This window comes from Malaclemys terrapin, chromosome 2 (assembly GCF_027887155.1).
Source record: "Malaclemys terrapin pileata isolate rMalTer1 chromosome 2, rMalTer1.hap1, whole genome shotgun sequence".
NCBI lineage: Eukaryota > Metazoa > Chordata > Testudines > Emydidae > Malaclemys > Malaclemys terrapin.
Genome location: NC_071506.1, coordinates 268,608,115 through 268,620,497, shown reverse-complemented (window position 1 = coordinate 268,620,497; position 12,383 = coordinate 268,608,115). Strand labels below are relative to the sequence as shown.

At 45.4% G+C, this 12,383-nt stretch overlaps 1 protein-coding gene across 1 annotated transcript in view; it reads right to left on the bottom strand.

The window, feature by feature from the left end:
• CNPY1 (canopy FGF signaling regulator 1) overlaps positions 1-12,383 on the bottom strand; it is a 67,769-nt gene that overhangs the window by 39,806 nt on the left and 15,580 nt on the right. Inside the window, exon 2 of the mRNA XM_054017017.1 lies at positions 11,493-11,608. Within this exon, the coding sequence (XP_053872992.1) occupies positions 11,493-11,608 (116 nt within the window). The remainder of the gene's footprint in view (positions 1-11,492; positions 11,609-12,383) is intronic.

Genomic DNA, 12,383 nt, shown 5'->3' with positions numbered 1-12,383 from the left:
AACTGCTTTCCAATACTTCTTCTGTGTGTCCTTCCACTACTGCAACCCCTCCCATTGCCTCCTTCTGTCCTCTTCCCTTCTTCTTCTTCTCTTCTTCCCTTGAAAGAGAGCCTTGTAGGAGGGAATTAGATCTTCCCTGCAGATCCCCTAGGTCTCCTCTGCCCTGGAGCTGCAGAGCAGCCAGAGGCCTAAACTCAGTCATCTTGCTCCTCTCACTCAAGTCCACAGCTTGCCCTCTGAGGGGGTCAAACACACAGCCTACTTGTGACAAGCTTCATTAAGAAGAATGAGTCCAGATCTAGTTGTGAACAGTTAATGGCCTAGGTGACTGGACACCAGTTGATTAGCTAAGGAACACTTGAGCCTAATAAAGGGTCACAAGGGCTCAGCCAGGAGGCTGGTAGAAGACAGAAAGTTCCTGAGGAGAGAGACTTCTGAGGAGAGCTGCTTAGGGAGTTCACCAGGAAAGGGAACACAGAGATACTTCTAGAGGGAAGAGGTTCTGCAAGGGAAAAGCTATGAGTACCTGAACCCCTGGGGAGCCTTAGCCCCAGCAAAAGGACCTTATCAGACAGAGGCTGGCTGTCCGATTGCAAAGGAATAACACACAACTCCAGAAAAGAGCTGCAGTGGTTTGATCTCTGAGAGTGGGGCTGGAATGCAAAGATCACTGGTGATGGCAAGAGACCCAACCCCAGAGGGGTGCCAGCATTGAGAGGGCCTTGCTGGACGGAGGAGATGGATGAACTCAGGTGGGCCAGACAGACTAAGATTAACTCAGCCCTCCAGCTGGGGTGAAGGCTTGCTTGGGTGTCTGTTCAGCCTTTGGTTAAATAAATTAGACCCCTGAGAGACACTGTTCACTATATAAAACAAAAAAAACACCACACCTCACTGAAAGCCCATTAGGGGAACCTGAGGCAGGGATACGCCTACCGTTCCATGCCATGGCATTGACCCCAGCCTTGACACAAGGGGGTGCTCTGAGGTGAGTGCCCACCAAAACATGGGTCTTCAAGGAAATTTAAAGATGGCAAATTCTAAATGATAGTAGGAAGTAGTTTTTCCACAGACTATGGAAATCGTTGCTACAGGATATTGCTGAGACCAAGAACTCGGCAAGATTAAAAATGAGATAGAAATAACAACATCCAGAGTTATACTAGTTAATGCTAATAAAAACATTTGAAATGTCAAGACCTTCTGGGGGGCAGATTATCCCATATCCGATTACTGTCAGGTGGGTTTGCCCCCACCTTCTTCTTCCAGCATCTGATGTTGGCCTTTTTGGAGACAGGATAATGGATTAGATGGCACAGAGGTCTGACCCATTAAGGCAATTCCTAGAGGAAAGTCCTTTTCAAAAACTAGAATACACCATATAGCCTGGAATACAGCCCTGAAGCTGACATCATATTAAGATGAGAGGGATTTGGGAGAGGTCAGTGGTGAGCAATAGAAGCATATTTTAACTTGTATTTCTACAGACCTACTGTATACTATCACTTCATTTATCTGCATTAATATGGATTTGGTAGATGGTAAATCATGTAAACCCAACTCTTTTATCTGACTGTAAACTGGCTGTTATCCTAGCAGAGATTTTTATGACCACTATTAGTAATCTTTTGATAGGTTGTAGAAGAGAGGCGCTGTCAGTTTCCTTCCGATTCCAAGCCTGTCTGCTTACGACTTCAATCTCCTACACAGAATAGTTTCAAATATATTATTTTCTTTTTTAAAAAGTGCCGTTTGTACTGTCCATTGTGCAACTCCATCGTCTCAGATAATATCTGAAAATAAAAGCACATTCCTCAAATTAATTATCAGTATAGATTAAAAAGGAATTTTCCCTCCCGCTGAATGAACTTGTGAGATCTACTGAAGTGTCTCCAAATCACATTCCCACTTATTTCACTATCCATGAAAAACAGACAAGATTCTTGCCATTTTTAAGACCCTCTAAGCCTGCAGTCCAGGGTAATTCCAGGATTAACATGCCAGCACAGGGACTCTGAAAGGTTTTCATCGAGTCTACCACAACATGCTTCTATTTTGCCCACTGTTATATATCGTCCCCCATCACATTATCAACGTACAACATAGGCCTTTCCTGGTGCCATTATAAGGCTCTTTGACTATGACACAAGTAGTCCTTCTAGCCTTTTGCAATAAAGTAATTCCTTACTGTTTATTTGATGTCTAGGAGCTAGATCTGCCCCACTGGATATTTTGCCGCCTAAAGACTAAAACAATCAAATCAGGCAGATGCAGCGAGTGGGTAATAACTTCATGCCAAAGAGATGATGCTACAAATTGCATGCCATGGTTTACAATAATAAACACAGGAAATGAAACGCCCGAGAGACTCTCATAAGAAATGGGAAGCGGTTTAATACTCTGAAATGTCTGGATCTAAACATCCAGGTGAGAAGTTAACACTTATCTTCATTAATCTATGTTGCTCAACAATGCCGCCAGGAAAAGATATGAGAGGAGGTAAGGCACATCTCTGAGAATCCCAAAGTCACAGGCTGCAATAACAATTGGGAGAAATTCACACAGCCGCAGAAGGGCTGCAGAAGGCCACCAACAAAGCAGAACATGGAGGGGCAACGACATGAGGGGCAGACGGCACATGTGCACATAGGGAGTCTCACAAGAAAAATTTTGGTGGCCTCAGAGGGTGACCACCAACTCTTGCTGGTGGCCACGCTTACAATTTTCCTAAAATTCTTAATTAACTTTAGGAAAACAAATAAATATGCACATATACACGTCCAAATCATTGTAATTTATTGATATAGGTTTTTATTGCAGACTCAATAAAAATCATGTACAGTTGTCTATTCTTTACTGGACCTAAACAGAATGGAAACAAATAATGTGCCTTGCATATTCTGGTCTTTGTTGTTGTTATTTCTTTTGCCCCCCCCCTTTTTTTTTTTAGACTCACTAGCTAGTAAGGCTGTTTCTGTGAAAAGTGATATTTTTATCTTTGTTAACACTGCTTTGCCCCTCCCACCCCAAATCCCAGTCACTGCCCCAGAGGCTGTGGCTACACAAAAAGCTCCTGGTGGCCGCATGAGGCCACCGAGGCAGCATTTGAGAAATGCGATAGGTCTCATTATACCATTACTGTCAAGTTTTGTTTTGCTCTTCATTTTATGCAAAATGTTTAATGAGTTCTATTCAAATAAGTTTATGGTTAATTTGCAACTCAAGTTCAAACACACCCTGCCCCAAGCTGTGGTTGGAGAGTAGGTTATAGAACATATCTTCGCCTATAGTAGGTAGGTGGATGGGTGCTTGATGATGACAGGCAGGGTGGCTGGGGTAGTCTGAGTGGGAAGCTGTTGGGGCTGTTAATATTGCTCCTGAGGAGAGAGGTGGGTGCTGGGGCTGCTAATGGTGGTGGCACTATGTGCTGGGAGCATCAGATGAGGGCAGGGGGTGGAGCCCAGGATATCAAAGCCTTGTGTGTGGCTACCCCCACAGCCACCACCTCCCAGATCAGCTGCTCGTTCCACACCCATGTCCAGCAGGAGGAGCAGCGAGAGAGGAGGCGAAAGGAAGCCAGCTCTGTAGATGCCACAGCAGCATCTAGGGGCCAACAGGCAGAACTGTAGGCAACCGTTTGCTTTCTTCCCACAGCCCAGCTGGATGCATGACAATCCGGTTGAGATGTGGGACTGCATGACAGAGCTGGCAAATATACGACACTCTAGTGCTGACTCTCCAGTATCACTTCCAGGTTATTACTAACCACTTACCTACCACGCTTGCCTCACTGTTGTACCCCATAGGCTTGCCTTTATTATGTATTCACTGCCTTGCCTTTATTTAGCTGCTTTCGTTATATTACGCTGTAATGCAAGAAACCTACAGTATCCTGTAAGACATTAGCTGAAGCGTGAGTTTGCATAAGGGTGGTTAAGTCGGCTGTAACCCTTGGCATAGATCAACAGTTACCTTTAGATTTTAGGAACTAAGAAGAGCTCTCTCAAGGATAGGAGGCTGTAAGTGCTACTGCAAGGAACATGGAAACCACCACCACAAATCCATGTAAGCAAGGAGTATCAGATACGATCATGAGCTGAAATGGTAGTTCACGTATCAATAGTCTAACCTATAGAAGGACACTTCAACATTAGCAAGGGGAGGAAATACAAATGAAGAGTGGAGAAACCTCTGCTGAATGTGCATTAGACATGGTAGCACCAGCATAACATATTATAAAAGCGACATCCCAAGCTGTGGGCAGTAGGCGAGAGAGAACTGTAGCCCTTGGGAGGTGCCAGAAAGATGGCCACTGGTGAAGATGAGGAAGGTGACAGTGATGAGGAAGATTTCAGGCTGTTCTGCAAGGGATGGTGTAAGTATGGATGTTCAGATGTACATTCTGTAATCTACCTTGCTGAGTTAGACTGTTTGTGACTGTGCTAAATGTATTCATGCATTATTTGTAAATAGAGAGGAGTTCCTATAGTGAGAGTGTTGCAACTGTGCACATCAGGGTTCCCAACTATATAGTAATTTTAATAATATGGGGCCTGATCTTGGTACAAGAACCTCTCTACCCTCACAGTGATAACTGGGGATTCTTAAACATAATCTACAGATCAGGCTACACTGTGCAGACAGCTCCACCAGCTGATAATGTGTCAGCAATAGCCTCCTACAGCCGGAGATAAGGGAAAGCAAGAATAAGCAAGGGAGGCTCCTCTGCACTGAGGGGAGGGGTTATTTGCCTTGCCCCCACCTCAGGCTGCAGGAGGAGAGAACAGATCAGGCTCATACAGGAGCCATAGGGACAGGGAAAAGCCTCAGCTGCAAGAAGAGGCTAAGATTGAAATAAGCAATGCAGAGAAAAACAAACACACACCACTAAGAGGAGGATCTGCAGAACAGCAAGACTGCAGGCCTAAAAACAGAACTGCAGATCCCCCAGACACAAAATGCAAGAGAGCCATTTCCACAGGCACCATGAGAGAGAAACAAGCCGTCTTGGAGTTTCAGGAGCAGGAGGAGGAAGAATAATTAAAACAAAGGCCCGGATTGTCCCCTGAGATTTTCACAAAGAGGGAAACTACCTCTACCACATTCTGCTCCCATCCCAATGGGAGAGAGGAGGAGATGGGGTCAGGTGGCATCTCTCCTCCCAAACATTAAGGGCTGGATGAAACCTCTCTATGGGTTCAAGATCTGAATGTAGTGAATGAGAAGAGGCAGCAAGAATGGGTAGACTGGAGAAATCAAACAAGCCACCTCCCACCCCCAAAGAGAAGCCCTGCAAAAGGTAACCTAGCCCTAGGCTGAACAATCTTTTCCACAGAGCCCCACACCCTTCTGGAGTCCCAGAGTTAACCACAGCCATGGGGATTCTGTTGTAGAATGGCTCCTAGGGGCTGCCTAGAGCCAGAGCTGGGGTGGAGGCACAGGGCCTCCATGCATATGGCCCTGGCACCCCATAGACACCTGGAAGGTCTGCTTGGTTTTGGGAATGGGACCTGTAGCCTTCTCTGTGAGGGGCATGGGATGATACTGTGGGGGAGCTCCATGCAAGAATCTTTACAGAGATCCTCCACATACTCCCTCACTCGAGATTTTATCACAGGAGAGGATCCTTAGAATATCAGGGTTGGAAGGGACCTCAGGAGGTCATCTAGTCCAACCCCCTGCTCAAAGCAGGACCAATCCACAGACAGATTTTTGCCCCAGATCCCTAAATGGCCCCCTCAAGGATTGAACTTACAACCCTCGGTTTAGCAGACCAATGCTCAAACCACTAAGCTATCCCTCCCCCCAAACTCTGAGCCAAAGTCTACAAAGGAACAGAAGGTTTTTTCCCCAAGGCCATGAAGCTAATATTTCCTGAAATTCCTCCAAAAAGTTTTAACTGTGATGAAGAATCAACATGACTAAAATTGATTCATCACTTTTAGCAGCTTCATGTTGCATCAGGACTTGTCAATAAGTGTTCTGAATAGCAAGTAAATCTTCTCTCATACACTCCGAGGGAAATTACATATTTACATTATTATTGCATCCAGGGCTTCCAATCAGGACTGGCATCCCATTGTAGCAGATATGTGCCAAAAACAGAGAAAGGCACAGTCTGTCTTGAAGAGCTTGCCATCTAAGAAGGAGATGAGGCATGTGAGGGATGTCGGACATAACTCCAGACCAGAAGAATGCACAGAAAACAGAAAAGCAACTATTTGACATGCATTTGATTGGGAAACCCTTCCGACCCTCACAGAATATCAAAGGGGTGCAAATGTCAATGCCCTGAGGTTAGACAAAGAAGAAACACAAGGCAGAAAATCTGAGTGACTGTGACAGAAAACTTTGGGGACAGGTAACAAAGAACAGTCATCTATTTATGGACTAGGTAGTAAGACTCCCCAGCATTCCTAGAAATCGTGCCCAAGTCCGAGAAGCAGAACGTCCTAGATCTCACAAAAAAAGGGCATTGGTGCAGCATTATGTAGATTGTGAAAACATCTGGAAGTGACACTTAAAAAAGAAAAAAGAACGGGAGGGCGAGGGGAAGAAAGAGAGAGAGGTCTCCCATGGACAGATTTATAGAGCTGCTGAAGTCACGTGATGGCAGTATTGAGAAAGAAGTTCCACCTCCATGTTATACCACAGAGACGTGACCTTTTTGCTTGAACACTCATATGTAACCCCACACTAGGGTGACCAGATGACCCGATTTTATAGGGACAGTCCTGATATTTGGGGCTGTGTCTTATATAGTCACCTATCACCCCCCACACCCTGTCCCAGTTTTTCACACTTCCTGTCTGGTCACCCTACACCACACAGGCCCTTCTAGAGGAACTCAAGGTTACATTTCACTTGTTTAATGGGGTAGTTAAATTATGGATTTTGCACCAGCCAGTGGAATAATCTATTTGTTGTCATTTAGGGTCCATGAGAATGATTACACCTGACCCAACTCCACTTTGAACCCGGCTGGTGCTGCATGGAGTGGTTCTTGCAATAGCAGACCTCCTTTGTGAGATGGAGTGATCTGAAGATCCAAGATGGAACCTTCTGGCCTTATAAAATGGAGGCATGGGGGGTGGGGGAGGGGGAAGGGCTAGAAAAAAAAGTAGCAGGCCAAGAGGTTCTTTCACATCTGTGCTGCTGTCTCTCTTATCACTCCACAGCTGGCAGCTGGGGGAGGAAAAGAAGGTGGTGGCAAGGCATGGCAACCTGCAGCAGAAGCTAGGAACAGTAAACCAGGATATCAGGCATGATGATCTTCCGTGAATGTCAACTTTAATATACTACTGAGTAGACTAATTCTTCAACATGTGGAGATGTAGTATTGAGACTGCTTTCTGTCTCATGAATGAATAAGTATGTTCTGTAGAAAGGGAATCTTTATGATGCATGCATGCAGTCTGATTTATCAGTCTAATCTCTTTGGCACCATCTGGATCTGCATTCACCATGTGCAATTTGGTGCTACAATTTCTATCATGTATTTAATATTTTAAACTAGCAATATTGCTACTGAAATGTAAATACCTACAAGAGATATCACTGCTCATTTTTAATGTACAAGCTGTGATTTCCTGCTGGCACTGAGAAGGAATGCTCCACCTACTTACCTGACACATATACAGGACAATGCATATTTGGCAGAATGCATTACTTTTCTTTTCATCTCAAGCATCAGATATATAAACCACTGCCAAAGGTAGGATTACCAGAGTAAATGGTCTGCTCTTATACTGCCACTCCTAATTTCCCAGCCTTTCTTCCAAAATTTGGGTTGACTTCAGATCAAAATAAGTTATAAATCAATGTAAATCAAACATAAATATGAATGACTATGTAAAGACTGGAATTTCTTATGTCTAAATTACTAGAAGTAACTACACACTTGATATCAACAGCAAAATCCCCATACAACATAGAACAAACCAAGGACAAAGACAGTTAATTGCATGTTAACCAGAACAAACAAACAAAATCACAATTCTATCTTTGTGAGGTTTAGTGAAGTGACACTGCTCCAGAATTCAGAACTAAGCAAAAGGAGGGGGAGGAGGAAGAATTTCCAAAGACTGACTGACAGATTTGGCAGGTTCTTTTATTCACCCAAGTAAGGGATCATTTATATAAAGAAATTACACCATTTTAATTAAATCAGTTTCAAAATCAGCAACTGAATTAAGCTAAATTGATTTCAGCCACTCTTAAACCAATTTAAGTGAAATGTGATTCAACTCCCTAGGCTAGACACTCTTAAACCAATTTAAGAGGGTCCACACGAGGGAGTTGTATCATTTTAAAGCTAAATTAATTTAGAAACCGATCTGGTTAAATTGGTGTGTTTTCTGTGTGCACACACACCAGGCCTAAGACTACTCTGTCACGCGTGAAGAAAGACCCTATCAGCCCTAGTCTGTATTTTATTTTTAAAATCCAGTTCTGCATTGAGCTGATTCAAATTTTTCTAAATTCAAAATGTCAATGTTTTTGTCAAGCTATTACATTTTTTAGATAAAAATGTTTGTGAAAAGGTCCTTTTTTGATCAGCTGTGGTCAGACATGACAATCACTTAGGCTCCTTAACCCTACTGACTTTCAATGAAACCTACAGTTTGTCTACATGGCGAGTTAGTGAGACAAGCCAGGGAGTGAACCTACAGTGCACTAGCTTGCCACACATTAAGGGCTTGTCTACACTTGAAACACTACAGCGGCACAGCTGTAGCACTAGCACTTCACTGTAGACACTACCTATGCTGATGGGACAGCTTCTCCCATTGGTGTAGGTAATCCACCTCCCCAAGAGGCAGTGGCTAGATTGACGGAAGAATTCTTCCATCGACCTAGAATGTCTACACAGGGGGTCAGGTACGCTTAACTATGTCGCTCAGGGATGTAGCTGGGTCAACCTAACTTTTTAGTGTAGGCCATGTCTAACTGGTGACCCAGACTTGCTACTGTGCACTGTAAATGCCATAGTGTGCTCTGACATAGTGCGGTTTTAAATGGGAGTACATCAAAACATACATCAGAACTTACAGTGCATGGAGGAAGGGTTCACATGGTGAGCTAATGCATTGTAGATTCACACCCTGGCTGGTCACGCACTAACCTGCTGTTTAGACAAAGCCCTTTGGGTCCTCAGTCCCTCTTGAAAATGTTACCTAGGGTCAATTCATACTCAAGTATAAATATTATGGATCCATTTGCCATTGACTAATTGTCATACGCATTACACAAGTTACACTAAAATGGATATATTTCTGTAAAGCTTATGGCTGGGGTCCTCAAAAGGGGCTAAAAGGGCTGGCACCCAACTCTCATGAAAAGTCAATTGAATTTGAGCTCCTCACTCCCTTATGCCCTCTTCGAAGATCCCAGCCTGTATCAAAAACTAATTCTGCTACCACACCATGTAATATATCTGTCCTTGAAAAGCATTTCCTCCTCTGGTATCCAAAAGTTATGATGCTATAGGCTACACTCATCTGTTTTCCTCCAGAAGGTTTGTATTGAAACAATGGCAAGCTGTCTACAGGCTGTGGTTAGGGGAAACATTGTTTATGAAGAGCAAACTACAGCAATTTAAACATTTAGTTTTGAGATCAGTTGACAGGCACAGGAAGCGAATGTTTGTTTACTTCTGAAGAAATCAATGTCATAAAATAATGTTTAAACAAATGATGAAAGATTGGTTAATGAACCTGTCTGTTACATTAGAGAGTAGGGATTGAGAACATGGATTTTATTAAAGATATGTGGACTTTTAATATTAAGGGAGGGGGGGGGAAACACTCACCCACTTTAAGATTGCTACTAATGAGTAAACACAGCAATGTAAGCTGCAGTCAGATCTGCTTAGCTCATCCATAGATCTGTGTTCCTAGAACAGTCATCTATTTTATGTTATATAAAAAGACATGCAACTAAGGACATCTCTTATTCTTTGAAGTGTCATATAAGCAGATCCTTCTCGCTCAAAGTGAGAAGACACAAGAAGTTACTAGCCCTGCTGCATCTTTAGAGTATTAGTGGGCGATTCTGATACTGGGTACACCAGCATAAATCTGAATTGAAATTTAAGAGGCAGCACGGTCTGGTGGATAGGGTGGTAGACTAGGACCCAGGAAGTCCAGGTTCTAGTCTTAATTCTGCTTGTGACCTTGGACAAAACTCTTCACCTCTGTTTCCATTCCTGTTGTGACTATGTCTTGTCTGTTTAGCTTGTAAGCTCTTTGGGACAGGGAATCTACAGAGAGACAGGGGCTTAACAACGCTGCTTAGGGGTATGGATTTTAAGGGCCTGGTCTGGCAAAGCATTCAGAATCCTCAACTTCCACTGCAGTCAACGGGAGTTGAAGTCACTCAGTACTAGGGTTACCATACGTCCGGATTTTCCCGGACATGTCCGGCTTTTGGGGGCTCAAATCCCCGTCCGGGGGGAAATCCCCAAAAGCCGGGCATGTCCAGGAAAATCGGGAGGGAGGGCTGGGCCGGGGTCGCGGGGCCGGGCCGGGGTCCAGGGGCGCAGTGCCGGGCCGGGGCCGCGGGGTCGGGCCGCCGGGGGGGTGCGCTGGGCTGCGGGGTCGGGCCGCCGGGGGGTCGGGCCGGGAGCTGGGCCGCCGGGGGGGGGGGGTGCGCGGGGCCGGGGGGGTGCGCTGGGCCGGGGGGCCGGGCCGCTGGGGGGGTGCGCTGGGCCGGGGGGCCGGGCCGCCGGGGGGGTGCGCTGGGCCGGGGGGGTGCGCTGGGCTGCCGGGGGGGTGCGCGGGGCTGCCGGGGGCCGGGGGGGGTGCGCTGGGCCGCCGGGGGCCGGCCGGCAGTGCTGGGTGGGCCGGGGGTGGTCGGCCGGGGGCCAGGGCCGGCACCCCAGGGCCCGAGCCGACCCAGGCTGGAGCCGCCGGGGGGGCCAGCCTGGGCCGCACCTCCTCCCCCCCCACACCCTCCCTTACCTGCTCAGGCTTCCCGCGAATTAAATGTTCGCGGGAAGCAGGGGAGGGGGCGGAGTTAGGGCGGGGGAGGGGGCGGGGCCAGAGCCCCGTGGAGTGTCCTCCTTTTGGAGGCACAAAATATGGTAACCCTACTCAGTACCTTCAAACAGGCTCGAAGGAAGGTAATAGATACACTTCAGATACAGAGTACAAAAGCTGATTAGATAGATGTCAGTCTCTAGACAGGATATATATATATTCTCTCTCTCTTTTAATAGCATGTGTAGCACTGATTTATTTCTGTCAAGATTAACAGTGGAATAATACTGCTCGAAACATTAAAAAGCCAAAAATGTAGGTATTGAAAAGAAGAAAATACCTCAATTTGAAGCCTAAAGATTACTTTGGGTCCCAAAGGAAACAGAAGCAATTTAGTGTCTGATACCCTTAGCAAGAAAAAGGTTTGAAGATTAAGACCAACTGCTGTTTGGATAAGTGGTTGGTAATTGCACATATCAGCAATTATGTACTGTCAGATCATTTTCCTGTTACCTTACTCCTCTCTTGTGTCCCATCAAGGCTTATTCGGAATGACCCCACGTCAACGGTCCTCTTCGGATTCACCTTCCTAATGTCATACAGTAGCTCATCGACCAGTGCCTTGCAAGCTAAATAGGAAGAAAGGGTTTCTCTTGTGACAATGAGTTTTCTATCAGCCTCTCTGACGGGGGTTTTCATTTGCAAGGGGCAGTTAGATGCTGACAATATATTAATGAGGTGCAAGTGTGTGCGTACACACACACACACCCTTACCCAGCCTGAAATAAGCCTTGTGTCCCAGGGATGGCGTTTGGAGAGAGGTGGTGCTACGTGGATCCATTCATTTGTTTATCATTTAAACAAAACGCTTTCTCACAGCCATAGCCAAGGAGGGAAGGCAGCACCATCTGGCAAACAAACTCATATTAAACTGCACTTTGCTAGAAATGCTTCGGCTTTGTTTCCAAGAAGTACCCCTCAAGCTACTACAGTACCGTGGTCAGCTTGTGTCAGTTGAAATGGGGGGTGAGGGTACAGAAAGGTGATCTTTTTATGAGACACAGGGCTGTCATCTCTGGCAGGGGTGAGTTAGCAGTGATGGGAGAAGGGAATCAATCCCCAAAAGGAGGAAGTCTCCCCAACAATCCCTTCAGTTTAGCGACAGAGCTAACAGTTCAGCAAACCACAGAAATGGGGCAACTACTCCCTCAAACTTGGGTCAACTCCTCACCCACACCTCATCTTATGCTTAAGTGCACAAAATACATCTTTTCCCATTCTGTTTATTCACCAGTAATAACGAATTAAAGAAAAATAGATGAAATATTAGCAGAACTGTTTATAAACTGTATTCAAAAGTATAAACACACACTAACATTTTGGCACCATGAAATATTTTGTTTG